The sequence below is a fragment of the Palaemon carinicauda genome, chromosome 31, assembly GCF_036898095.1.
Source record: "Palaemon carinicauda isolate YSFRI2023 chromosome 31, ASM3689809v2, whole genome shotgun sequence".
In the NCBI taxonomy this organism is placed as follows: Eukaryota; Metazoa; Arthropoda; class Malacostraca; order Decapoda; family Palaemonidae; genus Palaemon; species Palaemon carinicauda.
In genome coordinates, this window is record NC_090755.1 from 73,866,870 (window position 1) to 73,882,583 (window position 15,714).

The 15,714-nt window shown below is 33.6% G+C and overlaps 1 protein-coding gene across 1 annotated transcript in view; it reads left to right on the forward strand.

Moving 5' to 3' along the window:
• The window catches only part of LOC137624794 (agrin-like), a 112,052-nt gene that overhangs the window by 52,676 nt on the left and 43,662 nt on the right, over positions 1-15,714 (forward strand). The window contains 5 exon segments of the mRNA XM_068355748.1: positions 5,115-5,447; positions 5,707-5,933; positions 10,570-10,758; positions 11,135-11,277; positions 14,820-15,052. Of these exon segments, the coding sequence (XP_068211849.1) occupies positions 5,115-5,447; positions 5,707-5,933; positions 10,570-10,758; positions 11,135-11,277; positions 14,820-15,052 (1,125 nt within the window).

Genomic DNA, 15,714 nt, shown 5'->3' on the forward strand with positions numbered 1-15,714 from the left:
GATTTTGATTTCGTTATGTTTCAAACTATGAAATTGCATTACATTGATTTCTATAGTCATGATTATCTTTGTTTGCTGGGCAATGAATCATAAAATTGTGTGATTCTGGTTGTTGGTTACAGTAGCTGTCACTTTTACAGATAGGGGTGCTAACGGGAAACTTAATACCTGTATCTCAGCATGGTTCCATTCAAATGAAAAAAGTAGCAATGTAATGATTTTAGCTAAAAAATTGAAAAAAAAATGGTTGAAAAAGTTGACAAGAAGTTTAACTAAATTAACAAGTGTTTATGGTAAAAGTTTTCCTCAAAGGTTTAAATGATGAATAGGCCTACAGTATTACGAATTTAATTTCACAAAAAGCTCAGTTTTATATAATTCGTCATCATCCTCAATAGATTGAAGTGATATCCAAGATATAGATTTTTTTTTATCATATAAAGAAGTGTTATAAGACCCTATTAGTGTGAAGGTGATTCTTGAAAAGAATTCCCACACGTAGATTATTCTATAAAAAAATAAGATTTTCCTAGATAATGTAATTGAATATTAAGATTTTTTTGTACCGTGTCAAAATTATTACCTGGCTAGGAATAATGACATAATTTCCTAATTGATCAAATATTTGAGTGATTATGATAAACACCTGGCAGCATCTCAGATCTGTGGCGCTTCACCGAGCAAACTTAGGCCTAAGCCTGACTGGAAGCTGCTAATATGTTTCTAACGCTTTATATCTGCAGGGTTAGTGTTTGATGAACTTAAACCTTGTCCGGACTATTATATTCTCCCCTTTGTACTGCTATAAAGTAACATATTTGCTTCAAGTAAGTTATTTAATGGACTCGAATCATTGTTGCTGATAAGTTGCATTAGGATTATGTTTCTGAAGATTGTTGATTGGATTAATATTTTTGTCTATAAACACTAGTTGAGTTATTCAACGTGAAGATAAGGACTTATGTCTTCTTCCTCGTTTTGTATTTCACGGGGTTTCCCTATCAAGATATGTAAGTGTACCCTACGATATGAATTTCAGAATTGGTTTACCCCATTCCTTTAGAAAACGGTATGGTCCTGTTAACACGTGTAAGACTATCCAGGCCTGCATTGTAGTTAGTTTGACCCTACAATCTCTCTTTTTCTCTAAGATTTCTGACAATCTTATTATAGAGGCAAAGGTTTAGGTAGATAGTTATCTGCAGATTAAGGGCCTTCAACATATTTCAAAAAGCAGATTGCTTCATTCCGATGCATCAAAAGAATGCTAAGGTGTCCTGATGTTTATTGCACTCCATCCCGATTATTCTTGAATAGATGTGAGAACTATATGAACATTGCCGTGCTGTGCTTGCATCTATACACTAGGTCACCAGGCTTGGAGCTTTTTAAATAATACCATCTCGATTATGTTTGAAAAAGTTGAAAGATAACGCCTTGCCTCTAATTTCTTTGCGTATTTTCCAATCTCGGTTTCAGGTGCTTCTCGTTTTATAGGTACTGTGAGACCCTTTCTCCCTACAAATTCCCATTTAAGTTAGGACAGCTTTTTTTCTCCCTTTTGCGTATGAATAGTTTTGTATATACACTATAACTATAGTCTAATTCTGTTTACTCCAGTCATGGTAACACTGAAAATGCTTTCCATACACTACACACAAACCTTCATTGTAAGCTAGAGTAGAATATACTTTTTTTGTGTTTATGCTACTGAACTTGAAATTTATCTTTATTCTCCTTGGGAAAGTAGATAGGAATTTTTATCCGAGATTCAGCTTTCTTAATTAGGCTTTTATAGACAGTATTGCAATGAATAAAGACCTCCACATTGTGAAACAACTTTTAACCAAACTTAAAACTGTTAAGCATGAGAATGATTGTGGTCCATAACAACACTTGGGACATGAGTAAATGAACGACTTCTAGATTTTAAAGATATATCAGAATGTGTACATATTATATGCTTATGAATAATTGGCTATTCTCACATATGAGATGCTAAGAGCCAAAGAGAAGATTAATAGAAAAAAATTAATTTGCTACATTCAGTAAAAAGTCATTAAAGATATTTGATTCTCAGATGACGGAATATATTTTTTTTTTTTATAAATCCAACGTAATTACAGCATAGCACTATAAATGGCTCACTAAATTATAATAACAATAGAATGAATACTTTAGAAGCATCACTCTCTAAAGATGATATGACCTCAGGAAGAAACTCACTTATTTTCAATCCCTTATGTTTATTAGCAACTGTAGGTGCTATTATAGTATGCTATCTACCGTCGAATTTCTACTATAGTATGCCATCTACCGTCGAATTTCTACTATAGTATGGTATCTACCATAAAGTATGTTATCTACCGTCAATGTTAATCCTCCTGTTTGATGAGGATTATCAAACAGATTACTTACCACCAGTATGTTATCCTCATTGGACTTAAATGATAGTTTAATAATATCTATTGGCAGGACAACAAAGGTGCATAATTATAGGTAGTTTGTAGGTTAGGTTAGGTTAGGGTTAGGTTAGTTATCAAGTCGGTAGTGATCCTCCTTGTTAGAGGCGGATTAGCAACAAGACCGTATCCTTAGGGACTGATGGTAGGTATCATACTATAGTCAGGAAGGGGTGGTAGATAGCAAAATCGGCGGTAGATAGCATACTATAATAGCACCCAACTGTAATATCCCAATTATTAAATATCTGAGAAAATCAAATGATGAAGGACACATTGGATATTATAAGTACATGTTAATTGTCATTGTGACCTACTAGTTTAGGTAATATAATTTCCCAAAATTAGTAATTTTGGGAATAGTTATTTAAGTCTTCAATGAAACATATATACATGTAAATATTCTTTCAGATTCACATTTATTTTGTATATTTTATTCTGTATACAATATGAATATTGATATGCATGTAATTTCAAGCATTTAATACCCAGAAGAGGATGTTTTATGGATGCTTACCGGAATATGAATTTATAAAATAATTTGAATTAGATTTTTTTTATAATTTGTGCCAATCCTCAGAAAAGAGATCATTTAGCAACAGATGGGCTATTTAAAGCTGCACTTTCGGTCAATTGTATTTGCTAATATTCAAGAGTCTTGATGTATTGCTTATAAGTCAATAGCTTAATAATGTTAAATCTCAGGAGAATGACTAAATTCATACGAGAATACAGGAAGCTTGTGGTTTTGCAAAGTTGTTATTGGTATTTAAGGAATGCCAGGTTTTTTTTTTTTTACTTTTAATTACTGATGCTCCATTTTCTTTCACTGTGATATTGGAGTTAGTAAGGTTTTTTGTATGCCTTGCTGGTATGCATTTTAACTCTTTATTTTTTTCTTTAGCAGTGTAAAGATTCACTATTTTGAGATAAATCATTGGACAGCTAATTCATTTTTCTATCCCCCCCCTTTTTTTTTGTAAAGCAAATAAACTCACGATCTGTTTTATAATTTTTAAATTATTATACTGAATCGGCTTCAAAGAGTGATTGGTTAAACCCGAAATAAAATAAAACTATTATTTTTCAATCCCCCGAGCATACCATCAAGTTTTGATGCTCATTCATTACATTTCATCATCTGTACTGGCATTCTTTCTAAACTGAATGATATGACTGAACTGTACAGTGCCACTTGAGTCTGATTTCTTTAGCACGTAAGATATTTTATACCTTCAGCATCTCACTGATTTAGGAATTTAGATTCTAAAGTGAGCACCCTTTTAATGTCACACAGGATCATGTAAACCTTAAAGATTAAATTACCCTTAGATGCAGATTACTGTCAGTCCAGGAAAAATTTATCTGGTGATATATGAAAGAAAAAATTTTCATTAGTATATGCATTTTAAGATCAAAACTGTTTTACTTTGAAATTGATTTAAATCAGAAATTTTATGATTATTTTTTGCAGAAAAGGAACCCCAAATGCAAAATTGATCCTTGATGATAGAATAGAACAAATCTTAAAATCTAATTCATATATAGATATTTCGCAGTACTGGTATCTATAATTTTAGTTTGTAGAGCTTTTCAAATAATGATTATATAATACATTTAGTGCCCTTGCTAAACCATTTTTTACATTAACAGTTATTATATTAGAGGAACAGATAGAAAGCAAATCAATTGCCGCTCACTTCAGACATTATTATTATTGCGATCAATTAAACACTAGTTATTGTTACTACAATTTGTAATAGTAAAATAAAAGCTTGGAAAGATTACGGCTTTGAAGAAAAATAATGTACCTTAATTGCTATTAAAATTACTATATCGAAAACATCAATTAATTTCACACCATTAAACTCGTTTTTACACATGAATAGCATTTAGGTGACAACTTTGTCATTGTTAAAGTGATACATTATTCAAATGATTTATGGGTATAAAAACCTTTAAAAGAAAAAGTTTAGAAATTTATGCTTTAAGGTTTCAAAGTTAGGTTAATGCTAATTTACAAGATTTTCATTCGATATCCAGTTTTCCTATGTTCCTATTTTTTCGTTGACCATTTAAAAGGATATTTAAGCCTGATCATGTCCTTGATTTACAAATTGAAAGTAATTGATTCATACTTTGTGTAGAATTTTAATTCTTAAGTAAATTTCTGCTTTTAAGATGTACTGTACACCATCACTACTAATTGCTTAATATTGCATCATGTGAAAAGAACCCCCAATTAATAAAAGCTTGATATCTTTTATTATTTATTTATGTTTTGCTTTATGGGTTTCCTTTCCTGGGAGTAAATTAAAGAATTTACCTAAGAAAAAGAAATTTTGATGAACATTTCGTTAAAAAAAACCATTTCGTTGTGACTGGCAGTAAAATGCTTGACAATATTCCTGTTGTGATCAACTGTGTTGCACTTTTGTTTTGCCCGTGTGTTGCTATGATTATCACATGTGGCCAACTCATACAAAAAGCAATGCCTCCTTTTCATGGTCAAAATGATCCTAAGAAATGCTTAATCTGTATAATGTTGGTCTACATTTCTTATGACCAACTGGACCTGTTGAGGAGGCATATGGCTCTTGGGTGTGAGCTTGTGTACTGTGTGGAATTGCTCTTATGTGCAAACTGACATAGGCAACCAGTCGGACGGAGTGACCGAATCCCCTCTTCGTCGATCAACGGCACCTCTCTCGACTGAGCCCCACCGGGAAGAGACGGCAAAAGCAACAAGACACCTGCTCTTTCCGGAGTATGTCATTGGGAGCGGCAGTGGTTCCAGCACCCACAGTCTCTCCAACAGCATCTTCAGCGTGCCCCCTACGCCCGTTACTATAGCACAGTTTGGACTTCTTGGTTCAGTATGTTACAAGGACAAAGATTGTTCTGTGCCCTATTCGCGTTGCAAGACCTCCATCTGCACTTGTCGAGTTGGTTTCACTCAGAGTGCCGATCGCCAGACTTGTGTTGGTAAGTGTATGTCTACTCAGGTAAGATGGTAATTTGCATGGCTTGCCTGCACCTGCACTGTGTATGTACAGTATTTGTTTGTCAATAAGAATCACCCACATAATTGTTGTCTTAAAATAAATAATACAGTACTGTTGTTTAAGCTATAAAGTTTTCAGAGTGAATGAAGAAAAGCAAATAGATAAACAATTCACTCTAATATCACGTTGGAAATGTTTCTTCCTGGAATTTCCAAATAATCATATTTGTTCTCTGACAGTTACTACTCCAGGACGCGAAGAGGTACTGAGTGCTTGTAGCCACCAGCCCTGTGAGAGAGGTGGCACCTGCTTAGAGCTTCCCGAAGGAGGCTACGTATGCCAGTGCCCTACCACTGCAACTGGTGGGCGATGTGAAAATGAAGTGCCACCGCCTTATGATACTCCTTCTTTTAGTGGTTCGTCATTCTTGGAAATAAAGAAAATCAAAGCCTATAATAAAGTTCAGGTAGGATTTGGAATTTACATTTATAAAAGTTACAAAGAATGTCACTTTTGAACTATGTAAAACATTTGTATTAGAAGAAAAAATACAATTTCAGGTTTCAAACCATATCATAATAGAGATGGTCCAGGAAGTGTCTAACAAAGGGCCACTACATCACATTGATTTGTAGTTGTACCTCTTTTAGTAAGTTCAATTAACGATGTTTACTGATGATTAAAAGTTTATTTGCATATGAATTCACTGCAGTAATAGGGAGTTTTAGGCATTATTTATCTTTTGACAAACTCTGGTGCAGAATGTAATTATTTCTTCACTTTCATTCCTAAAGTGCTGAATTTTGCTTTGGGTTGTCTATTCGAAGTTCTTGAAAGGCACCTTCAAATTACATAATGTATTTCCAGTTTTTTCTTGCACCTTCACATTAATGTGACGAGTCTTGATTTAAAAAAAGAAAAAAAAAAGCGTTGCCTATCTTAAGGTAGGTAGGATTTTTTTCATTTGGGCCTTCTAGCTCAGTACTGGGGCCTGGGAGACTATCATGTGCCAAGATAAAATGAAATTCCTATGAGGTTGAAAAACTATATGAAAGAAAATTGGAGCAGAGGTGTAGTAGAAGGCAAAATATTTAGTGAAGGGGTGGTGCAAAGACCCTCAAGTAATGCCTAGAGTACACTTGGCTAGGTGTAGACCCAAATGGTATTTTTCCTTTGTTTTTTATAAAGACTGCAGATTTCTTAGCTCCAAAGTTATCTGTTATTTTGCGTAAGTTAGCAAGAAGATGAGCTTTTAGCACTTGTTGGAGAATTAGTAATGTTACTCCTCTGTAAATGTGTTTGTGGTAGCTCAAGTTCAAGTGATTACCGCCCACTTTCCATAACTCCCATATTATCTGAAGGTTTTGAACATCTTAATAGGTTTGCTGAAGGTAATCATCTATTCCCTAGTTTGCAATTTGGTTTTCGTAAAGGCCTTGGAGCATGTGATGCTCTTCTTATAATCTCAATGCTGTACAGAAATCCCTTGATTGTGGTCAGGAAGTTCGTATGATTAGCCTTGATTTTAGTGCTGCCTTTGACCGTGTTAATCATAAGGCCCTTGTTTTCAAACTCAAACAGTTGGGAGTAGGTGGGTCGTTTCTTAGCATTATTATTGATTTTTTAAGTAATAGATCTCAAAGAGATGTTGTTGATGGGCACCATAGTGAGTATAGGAATGTGATATCCGGTGTTCCACAGGGTAGTGTTCTTGGCCCATTACTTTTCATACTATATACACATGACATGTGGTTTGGCCTAGAAAACAAGCTTGTTGCATATGCAGATGATGCTACTCTCTTTGCATCGATTCCATCCCCTGAATGTTGATCTGGGGTTGGTAAATCCCTTAATAGAGATCTAGCTGAAATTAGTGCATGGTGCAGATTATGGGGTATGAAGTTGAATCCTAACAAAACTCAAAGTATGATTGTAAGTAGGTCAAGGACAGTGGCTCCTCAACATCCGGATCTCAGTATTGATAATGTTTCTTTATATTTGTATGTCTCTTTTAAAATTTTAGGTGTGATTCTCGACAGCAAATTTACTTTTGAGAAACACATTAGGTTTGTGTCTTCTTCAATTGCACAAAAATAATGGCTTATTGAGAAAGTCTTAAAAGATTTTCGGTGATCAATCTATTCTGAGGAAGTGTTTTAATTTTTTTATTCTACCTTGTTTTGAGTATTGTTCTCCTGTCTGGTCTTCAGCTGCTGATTCTCATCTTAATTTGTTGAACAGAAACTTACTGTCTGTTAAGTTACTTATTCCTGATCTAGATATTAATCTTTGGCACCGTCGTTCAATTAGTTCATTATGCATGTTGCATAAGATTTTTCATAACTCTGACCATCCTTTACATTCAGATCTCCCTGGACAATTCTATCATGTTCGTAATACTAGTAAGACAGTTAATTCTAATAGCCAGGCCCCCTCCATCATGTGGCTCAATACTACACAGTATTCTAGAAGTTTTATTCCAGCTGTGGCCAAGTTGTGGAATGATCTTCCTAATCGGGTAGTTGAACTTCAAAAGTTCAAAGTTGCAGCAGATGTTTTTATTTTGACCAGACTGACATGAGTCTCTTTATAGTTTATATATGACATACAGTATCTGTTTTGACATTGTTACTGTTTTTAGAATGATTTATTGTTAATTTGCTCTCATCATTTATTTATTTCCTTATTTCATTTCCTTACTGGGTTGTTTTTTCCTCTTGGAGCCCTTAGGCTTATAGCATCTTGGTTTCCAACTAGGGTTGTAGCTTGGCTAGTAATAATAATAATAATAATAATAATAATAATAATAATAATAGTAATAATAATAATACACTGATAGCACTTACTCTCCAGTGGGGTTTAGAGTACAGTATATAAAATATATTAACAGGTTCCCTTATATCCAAATACCATACATTAACATGTAGGCCATCAAAATTTGAATTTTATTTTGGATTATGACCTTTTTAAATAAAATCATTTCAGATGGGACTTCTAAGGTTCTAGTAGTCTTTGTGTACTTTGTAATAAGTATAGGGAAGTGGTGTGTCCCCCTATGGTTGGGACCCAATTTGGGGTCCTGTATTAGATATAAATAGAATTAATGAGGTGATTGCTCAAGTAGGTAGAAAGTAGAAGGTTGGCCAGGGCACCAGCCACCCGTTGAGATACTATTGCTAGAGAGTTGTGGGGTCCTTTGACTGGCTAGACAGTACTACATTGTGTCCTTCTCTCTGGTTGCGGTTCATTTTCCCTTTGCCTACACATACACTGAATAGTCTGGCGTATTCTTTACATATTCTCCTCTGTCCTAATACACCTGACAACACTGAGATTACCCAATAATTTTTCTTCTCTCAAGGGGTTGACTACTGCACTGTAATCGTTGAGTGGCCCCTTCCCTCTTGGTAAGGGTAGAAGAGACTCTTCAGCTATGGTAAGCAGCTCTTCTAGGAGAAGGACACTCCAAAATCAAACCATTGTTCTCTGGTCTTGGGTAGTGCCATATCCTCTGTATGACGGTCTTCCACTGTCTTGGGTTAGAGTTCTCTATTCAATCTTATTTCTCTTCTTGTTTTGTTAAAGTTTTTATATTTTGTATGGGAAATATTTATTTTAATGTTATTACTATTCTTAAGATAAATAATTTTCTCCTTGTTTCCTTTCCTTGCTGGGCTGTTTTCTCTGTTGGACCCCCTGGGCATATAGCATCCTGCTTTTCCAACTAGGGTTGTAGCTTAGCAAGTAATGATAATAATAGGTACCAAGACACAAAGTGATACGTTGAGGTCACTTTGTAGGTATATTCCCATTTCTTGATTTAAGCCAGTAGCTCTAGTATTGCCTCTTATTATTGTATCATTATTATTATTATTACTACAAGTGCACGCAACTTATCAAAAATCACGGCTAAGTATTTAGAATTATATTTATACCCACACAAACACACACACACCTGAATACAGTATATAGTCAGACACTTGCTCTTTATTATATAGGGGTGATTATTATTATTACTAGCTAAGCTGCAAACTTAGTTGGAAAAGCGTGATGCTACAAGTCATAGGAAATAAGGAAATAAACAAACTATATATGAGAAGTAATGAATAGAAAATAAATTGAAAAATAAATATCTTTAAATCAGTAACAACATTAAAATATTATGTCACAAATTAAAAGTAGTATTCCGCTCTATTAGATATTCCGGAGTGCCAATAGGACTTGTAAAACTTAAAGAAGGATGCTATGACAGTCCTTCCATCAAATCTGTAAGAGGAAGACTGTTTTTTATCATATTTAGGAAAGCCTTCGTCTCAATCCGTGGGTGCTGTTTGTGTTGTCAAAGAAGGTTATAGGATTCTTCTAGTTTTCAATCCTCCCCTGTCCAAGGAACCATTACCATGTCTGGGCTATCTATTACATACAGCAAAAGCACAGATTTTGAAACTAGAGATTATAAAATTTCTGGAAAAAGCTGTGATAGAAGAGAGTCTTTGAATCCATTTCTGAATTTTTACAACTGCTTATTCCTAGTCCCCAAAGCATCAGGATACATGGATTCCCTTTTTCCCTGGTTTACCTTATTGAATTAAAGGCAATCTATCTAGTTGCTTCTTTAGAACCTCTTTCCACTGCCTTTACATAGGTAGTATTTTGGCCCCGCTATTCCATGTGAGGGGAAAGAAAAACCCTTGTGAGGCTGTGTAAGTATACCAGATTGTCATAATCTGTATTTAATCTGTCACTATTTTTCTTTTTTAAGAGGTGATTCTATTTCTTCCTTATTTTGCTTATCTGTCATCACATTAACTGAAAAGATGTTTAAATGAGAAATATTACATAAAGAGAAATTCTAAGTTGAAGGTGTTATAGGATGCAATAAAAGGTTTTATCTTTTTTTTTCAGATAGTTCACATATAAATGATTTTCTCTATACTGTATAGGTAAAGTTAAAATAGAAATTAGTGATACTAAAAAGAAATGTTTATTTTTACAAATAACTATTAATATCTTATTTCTACAGTAGGCAAATAGTACTATGTTGATCAGTTTGTTATGTTTAGACTAACTAATTTTACAAGCTAATATCTTTTATCTTACAGATTGAGGTGGAATTCAGAACTTTTACTGATAGTGGAATACTCCTGTACAGTCAGCAAGAGCAAGATGGTTCTGGGGACTTTATCTCTCTGGCATTAATAGATGGATTTGTTGAATTTAGGTACAACTTAGGCTCAGGACCTGCCATAATAAGGAGTCATGAGAGGGTTCAAATGAAGAGCTTCCATAGGGTAAGTAACTACAGATACCAATGGAAATTTCCGTTAATTTGTAGCCAACCTGCAATTTTATTTTGTACTTTATTTATGTTGATTGATATACTATATAGGTTCTGATTCTTTTTAAACTAAACTCCATTTTTATCAATATCTTTGGTTGATAAAGGTTGATTACTTGTTAGTTTCTGTGTATAGTACTTTTTTAGTGAGAATTTGAAATTATTATATACTAATTGCATCATTTCACATCCAAATACTGGTGAGGGCATGTGATACTTAGGTACAAATTATTAAAACTTATTGTGGTGTAATACAAGTTTTGTGAAAATACCCTTCGCTGTATCAGAAATTTAAAAGAATTCTTCAGTTTTCACTTACAACATTTCAGGTTGTCGCCAACCGATACCAACGTGATGGAAAACTGCAGTTGGATTCATCCGAGGATGCTGTTGGGAAAGCTCCTGGGAATCTTAAGAGTCTAGACTTGAGAGGCTCTACGTACATTGGATATGTCCCAACTACTGAGAGAAGGTAAGCAAAGTAGTTTAAGATATATAGTACCATGGAGAGGTCAAGCACCAAATTATTTGAGCACTTAATCAATTTTCCCCATAAGAATTAATGGCAATATTGTTAATTGATTTACTGCCCCAGGGATGATCCTATTATAGGCCCTTTTTATACAAAGCTTACATTAATATACAGTAAATTACATAAAATATAGCAAAGAGATTAGAATGCTATAATTAATAGTATTTATAAATATTTATAAATATAAATATGAAATGAATGAACATTAAACTTCGCTTTACATGTAGTAAGGAGAGTATCTGAGTGCAAGGTGGGGAGGTGTTAGGCCCCTTAGGAAGAGAGTCCCCTTTCATACACATGTTGGGTTATTTTTTACCTCTTGTTCTGACACTGTGATTCACTTGAGGGCTTTTGCACTGAAAATTAATCAAGAGAAGTTTGTCTCTGCCATCCTTCTATGAGGTTTCTGAAATGTCTTGATACAGTATTATAAATATCACCAGCTCTGTTGACTAATGTCTATTTGGATATTTTTCAACAAAACTGTGAAACTCAGCCTATTTTGTCATCATTTCATTCCCTTACCCCTCCCCCTATAAGAAAATTTCCTCTTTTGATATCTGATACTGCTAATTTTAAAGGTGTTGGAATTCCTGTTTTCTGTGTTGTGTCATGGTCCTTTACCAACTCCTTAGCATCTTCATTAACTTGTCTAAAGAAATTGTTTTCAACGACAGGTTCTGGTTCATTGCTTCCCAAGTCCTCCTGTGCTACACAGTCTGGCTACAGTAATCTTTGTTGCATTGTCGGCCACAACTCCCTCCAGGTAGAGGCCATTATTTTGGAAGATACTTCTAGCAACATTTTGTCGAGATTTAGAGCATGGAAAATGTTGGTCATTCTTCTAAAAGTCTCTTTAAGTGAACTGTGTATCAGAGATGACCTTGAAACACATTTGAGAAAGGTATTTCATGTAGAATCTTTTAAAGGATGGAAATTACCTGTTGGCCCATGAGTTGTATGAGAGGAATTATATTGGACCAGGAACTTTACAGTTATATAAAAAAAAATCCCCTGACAACTCATTCTTCATTTCGAAAGGGTGAGAAAATGCATTATCCATGAGAAAGGCCTTGAGTGACAACTGTTTCTCCTAGAGACATTATTTCACACTGGGCCCAAACTCTGTTTGCATCCATTCTATAAAGACTGACCTTGTTACCCAGGCTTTTCTGTAGGATCTCCACGGCGCCCTTGAGTTGTCCTTTATCAGATTGTTGTTCTTAAAAACCCAGGAGGTGAGAATGGTAAACAAGTAGGTGCTTGACTTAAAATCGCCGCTTGAATTCTCACACAGCAATAGAGTTAGCCTATCTTTAATAGGTTTATACCCTGGGAAGGTCTTCTCGCCTGGGTGATGTAAGTCCTTGTCATTTTCTTCCCAAAAAGGGACAGTTTTATTGCAGTTCAAAACTTGTTGGGACTATATCTGTTAGCATTAAGGTAGCTTTTAAATTCCCCAACATGTTACTCAAGAGCTGCTTTATCTAAACTGGCAGCCTCCCCATGCCTCACACCACCACGAATGCCATATATTTTTTTATGTTTATCAAACCATCCTCGACTAGCCATAAATGCTTCACAAAAAAAAAAAAAAAAAAAAAAAGGAAAATAACCATCATTTTTTTCGGGGGTGTTTTTGATGATGACCAAATATATTTGTTTTTCCTTTTCACATATCATTGTCTCTGAAAAACTATCACCTGCCAACTTTTTTTTATTATTCTATATAAGTGACAATTTCCTAATTTTGTCGATGGTCTCCTTTAGCTACATTAACTTCTTTAATGTCTTTTATTTTTCAAAATTGTGCAGATAACTGATTTTGGTACATCATACTCTTTGGAAATGTTGGTGTCGCAGACATCCCTTTCTGCATTTTTGATTATCTAATTTATCAGTTTTATAATGGTACTTATAACCTTTTTTTATTTAACACTGCTGTTACTCTTGGTTCTTATGGGTCAATGCTTATGAATAAACACTAAGATAAGGGAAATTCATGAAAATGTTAATGCGTAAACTCGGTCAGTCACCTTGGTTAAGTATTTCAACCAATACAGGCTTTTTTTTAAAGGTCTTTGACCTCCAGGCCCCAAAATTTTCACATTTTATTTTAATACCAAGTTGTTTGACCTCTGAGGTGTTTAATCTCCAAAAGTACTGTATGACTGTTCTATAATTACTTGTCAGCTATAAAATTATTCAAAGAGTATTATTATTATTATTATTATTATTATTATTATTATTATTATTATTATTATTAGCTAAACTATAACCCTAGATGGCAAAGCAGAATGGTACAAGGCCAAGAACTCCAATAGGGAAAAAAGGCTCGGCGAGGAAAGGAAATAAATAATCTATATATGAGAAGTAATTAATAAAAAAATTTAAAATAGTTTATCAAGATCAGTAACAACTACAGTATAAAGTAAATCTGTCATATATAAACTATGAAGAGACTTGTGCAAACTGATTTAGCTGTCTGGTTAGAAAGATCATTCCACAACCTGGTACAGCTGGAATAAAACTTCGAGAATACTGTTTAGTGTTGACCTTTATGATGGAGAAGGCAAGACTGTTAGAATTAAATGCATATCTAGCACTAAGTACAGGATGGTACAGTCTGGGAAGATCTGAATGTAAAGAACGATCAGAATTATGAAAAACCTTATGAAACATGCTTGAAGAAGTAACTGAACGATGATGCCAGTGATTAACATCTATTTCAGAAATAAAAAGATTATTACACTACAGGTTTTTGTCCAACAAATCAGGATGGGAGTCAGCAGCTAAAGATCAGACAGTAGATAAATTCTCAAAACTAGGCAGAATGAAAGAATTAAAAGATTTTTTTAAGAAAAAATCCCATTTACTATACTGTATCACATTTCAGATACTGTACTTCTTAAGGAATAGTTCTGATGCTTAAACTGCACTAATTCATATACTGTACCCTTTTTTTCCTATTGAAAGATGCTACATCCAATACTTGAATTTTTTTTTTCTGTGCTTGATTAGGCTAATGGGAAACTACTGAAAAGATCTTTGTTTTTATACAGTTCTTCAAATTTACCCATTTAAATTGAGTAATCAAAGCTATTATTAAGAAAACAAAGCAAAAATAGGAAATACAAATAAGAAAGAACTTGTGAAGAAATATTAACTCATTTAATAGTGATCCCTTTAAAGACTACAATTACTAAAGTTACGTGTTGCCAAGAGTAGATAATGTTTTCACATAATCATTACAGTACTTTGTATAACATTTAGTTAAAAGAATTTAAAAATTGTCAGTTACGATCAGATAAGTGATTTTGAACAACTGACAGAGAGCCTGTAAATATTTCCATTTAATGTTTTATCAACAAGCGCAAATTATGATAACATGCACGTATGTGTTGTATACACAATATGAATATTACATCCTAAAAAACTTAGTCTCCTCCATATTAACAATTAGAATATCTTGCAAATTCTAGAGTGTGGGAAAATGTCGGAACAAGTGAAGGACTTGTCGGGTGTTTGAGGTCAGTGCGCATCAATGGACGTCCTCTTGATCTTGTGTGGCCTGGATCGCCTCATATATTGAGAGCTGAACATATTTCCGAATGCTCTACCTCCCCTTGTGCCACCCTTCCATGCTTGAATCAGGGATCGTGTAGGCCAACCGACAGTGGACAATTCAAGTGCCTCTGTATTCAAGGATACACTGGTAAGTACAGCACAGTATATACTTTTTTCTTGAAAATGTGATATCATTAAGTAATATGTCTAGATTGATGTCATTTACCAAAAAATAAGTATACTTCTGTGCAATGGTTAAATATGTTCATTCAAGCTAGTTTTAGTAATATTTTTCCTTTCAACTTCTGTGTTTTCTTTACCCATGGGAAGTAGTTTCTTTCTTTACCACCTTAAAAACACTTTCAACATGTAAGAATTATGGTAAATTATATTCTCACATCTTCATTACCAGTTTTATTGAAAAAAAAATCAAGTTTCTGGTACCTGCAAACAAATGTTATATGTTTTTAGATTTACTGTTTCTTCCTATGGCTAATGATATATATATATATATATATATATATATATATATATATATATATATATATATATATATATATATATATATATATATATATGTATATATATATATATATATATATATATATATATATATATATATATATATATATATATATATATATATATATATATATACCAAATTTTATCCGTTACAATGAAAGCATAAATATTTTAGATATAAAGATTGAAATTAACATCATCACCTCACTCATTCTTGTATGCTATAATCCTTCTGTACATTAATGTACTGTGATCAATTCCAAGATAGCTGAAAAACAAAGTTTTTTT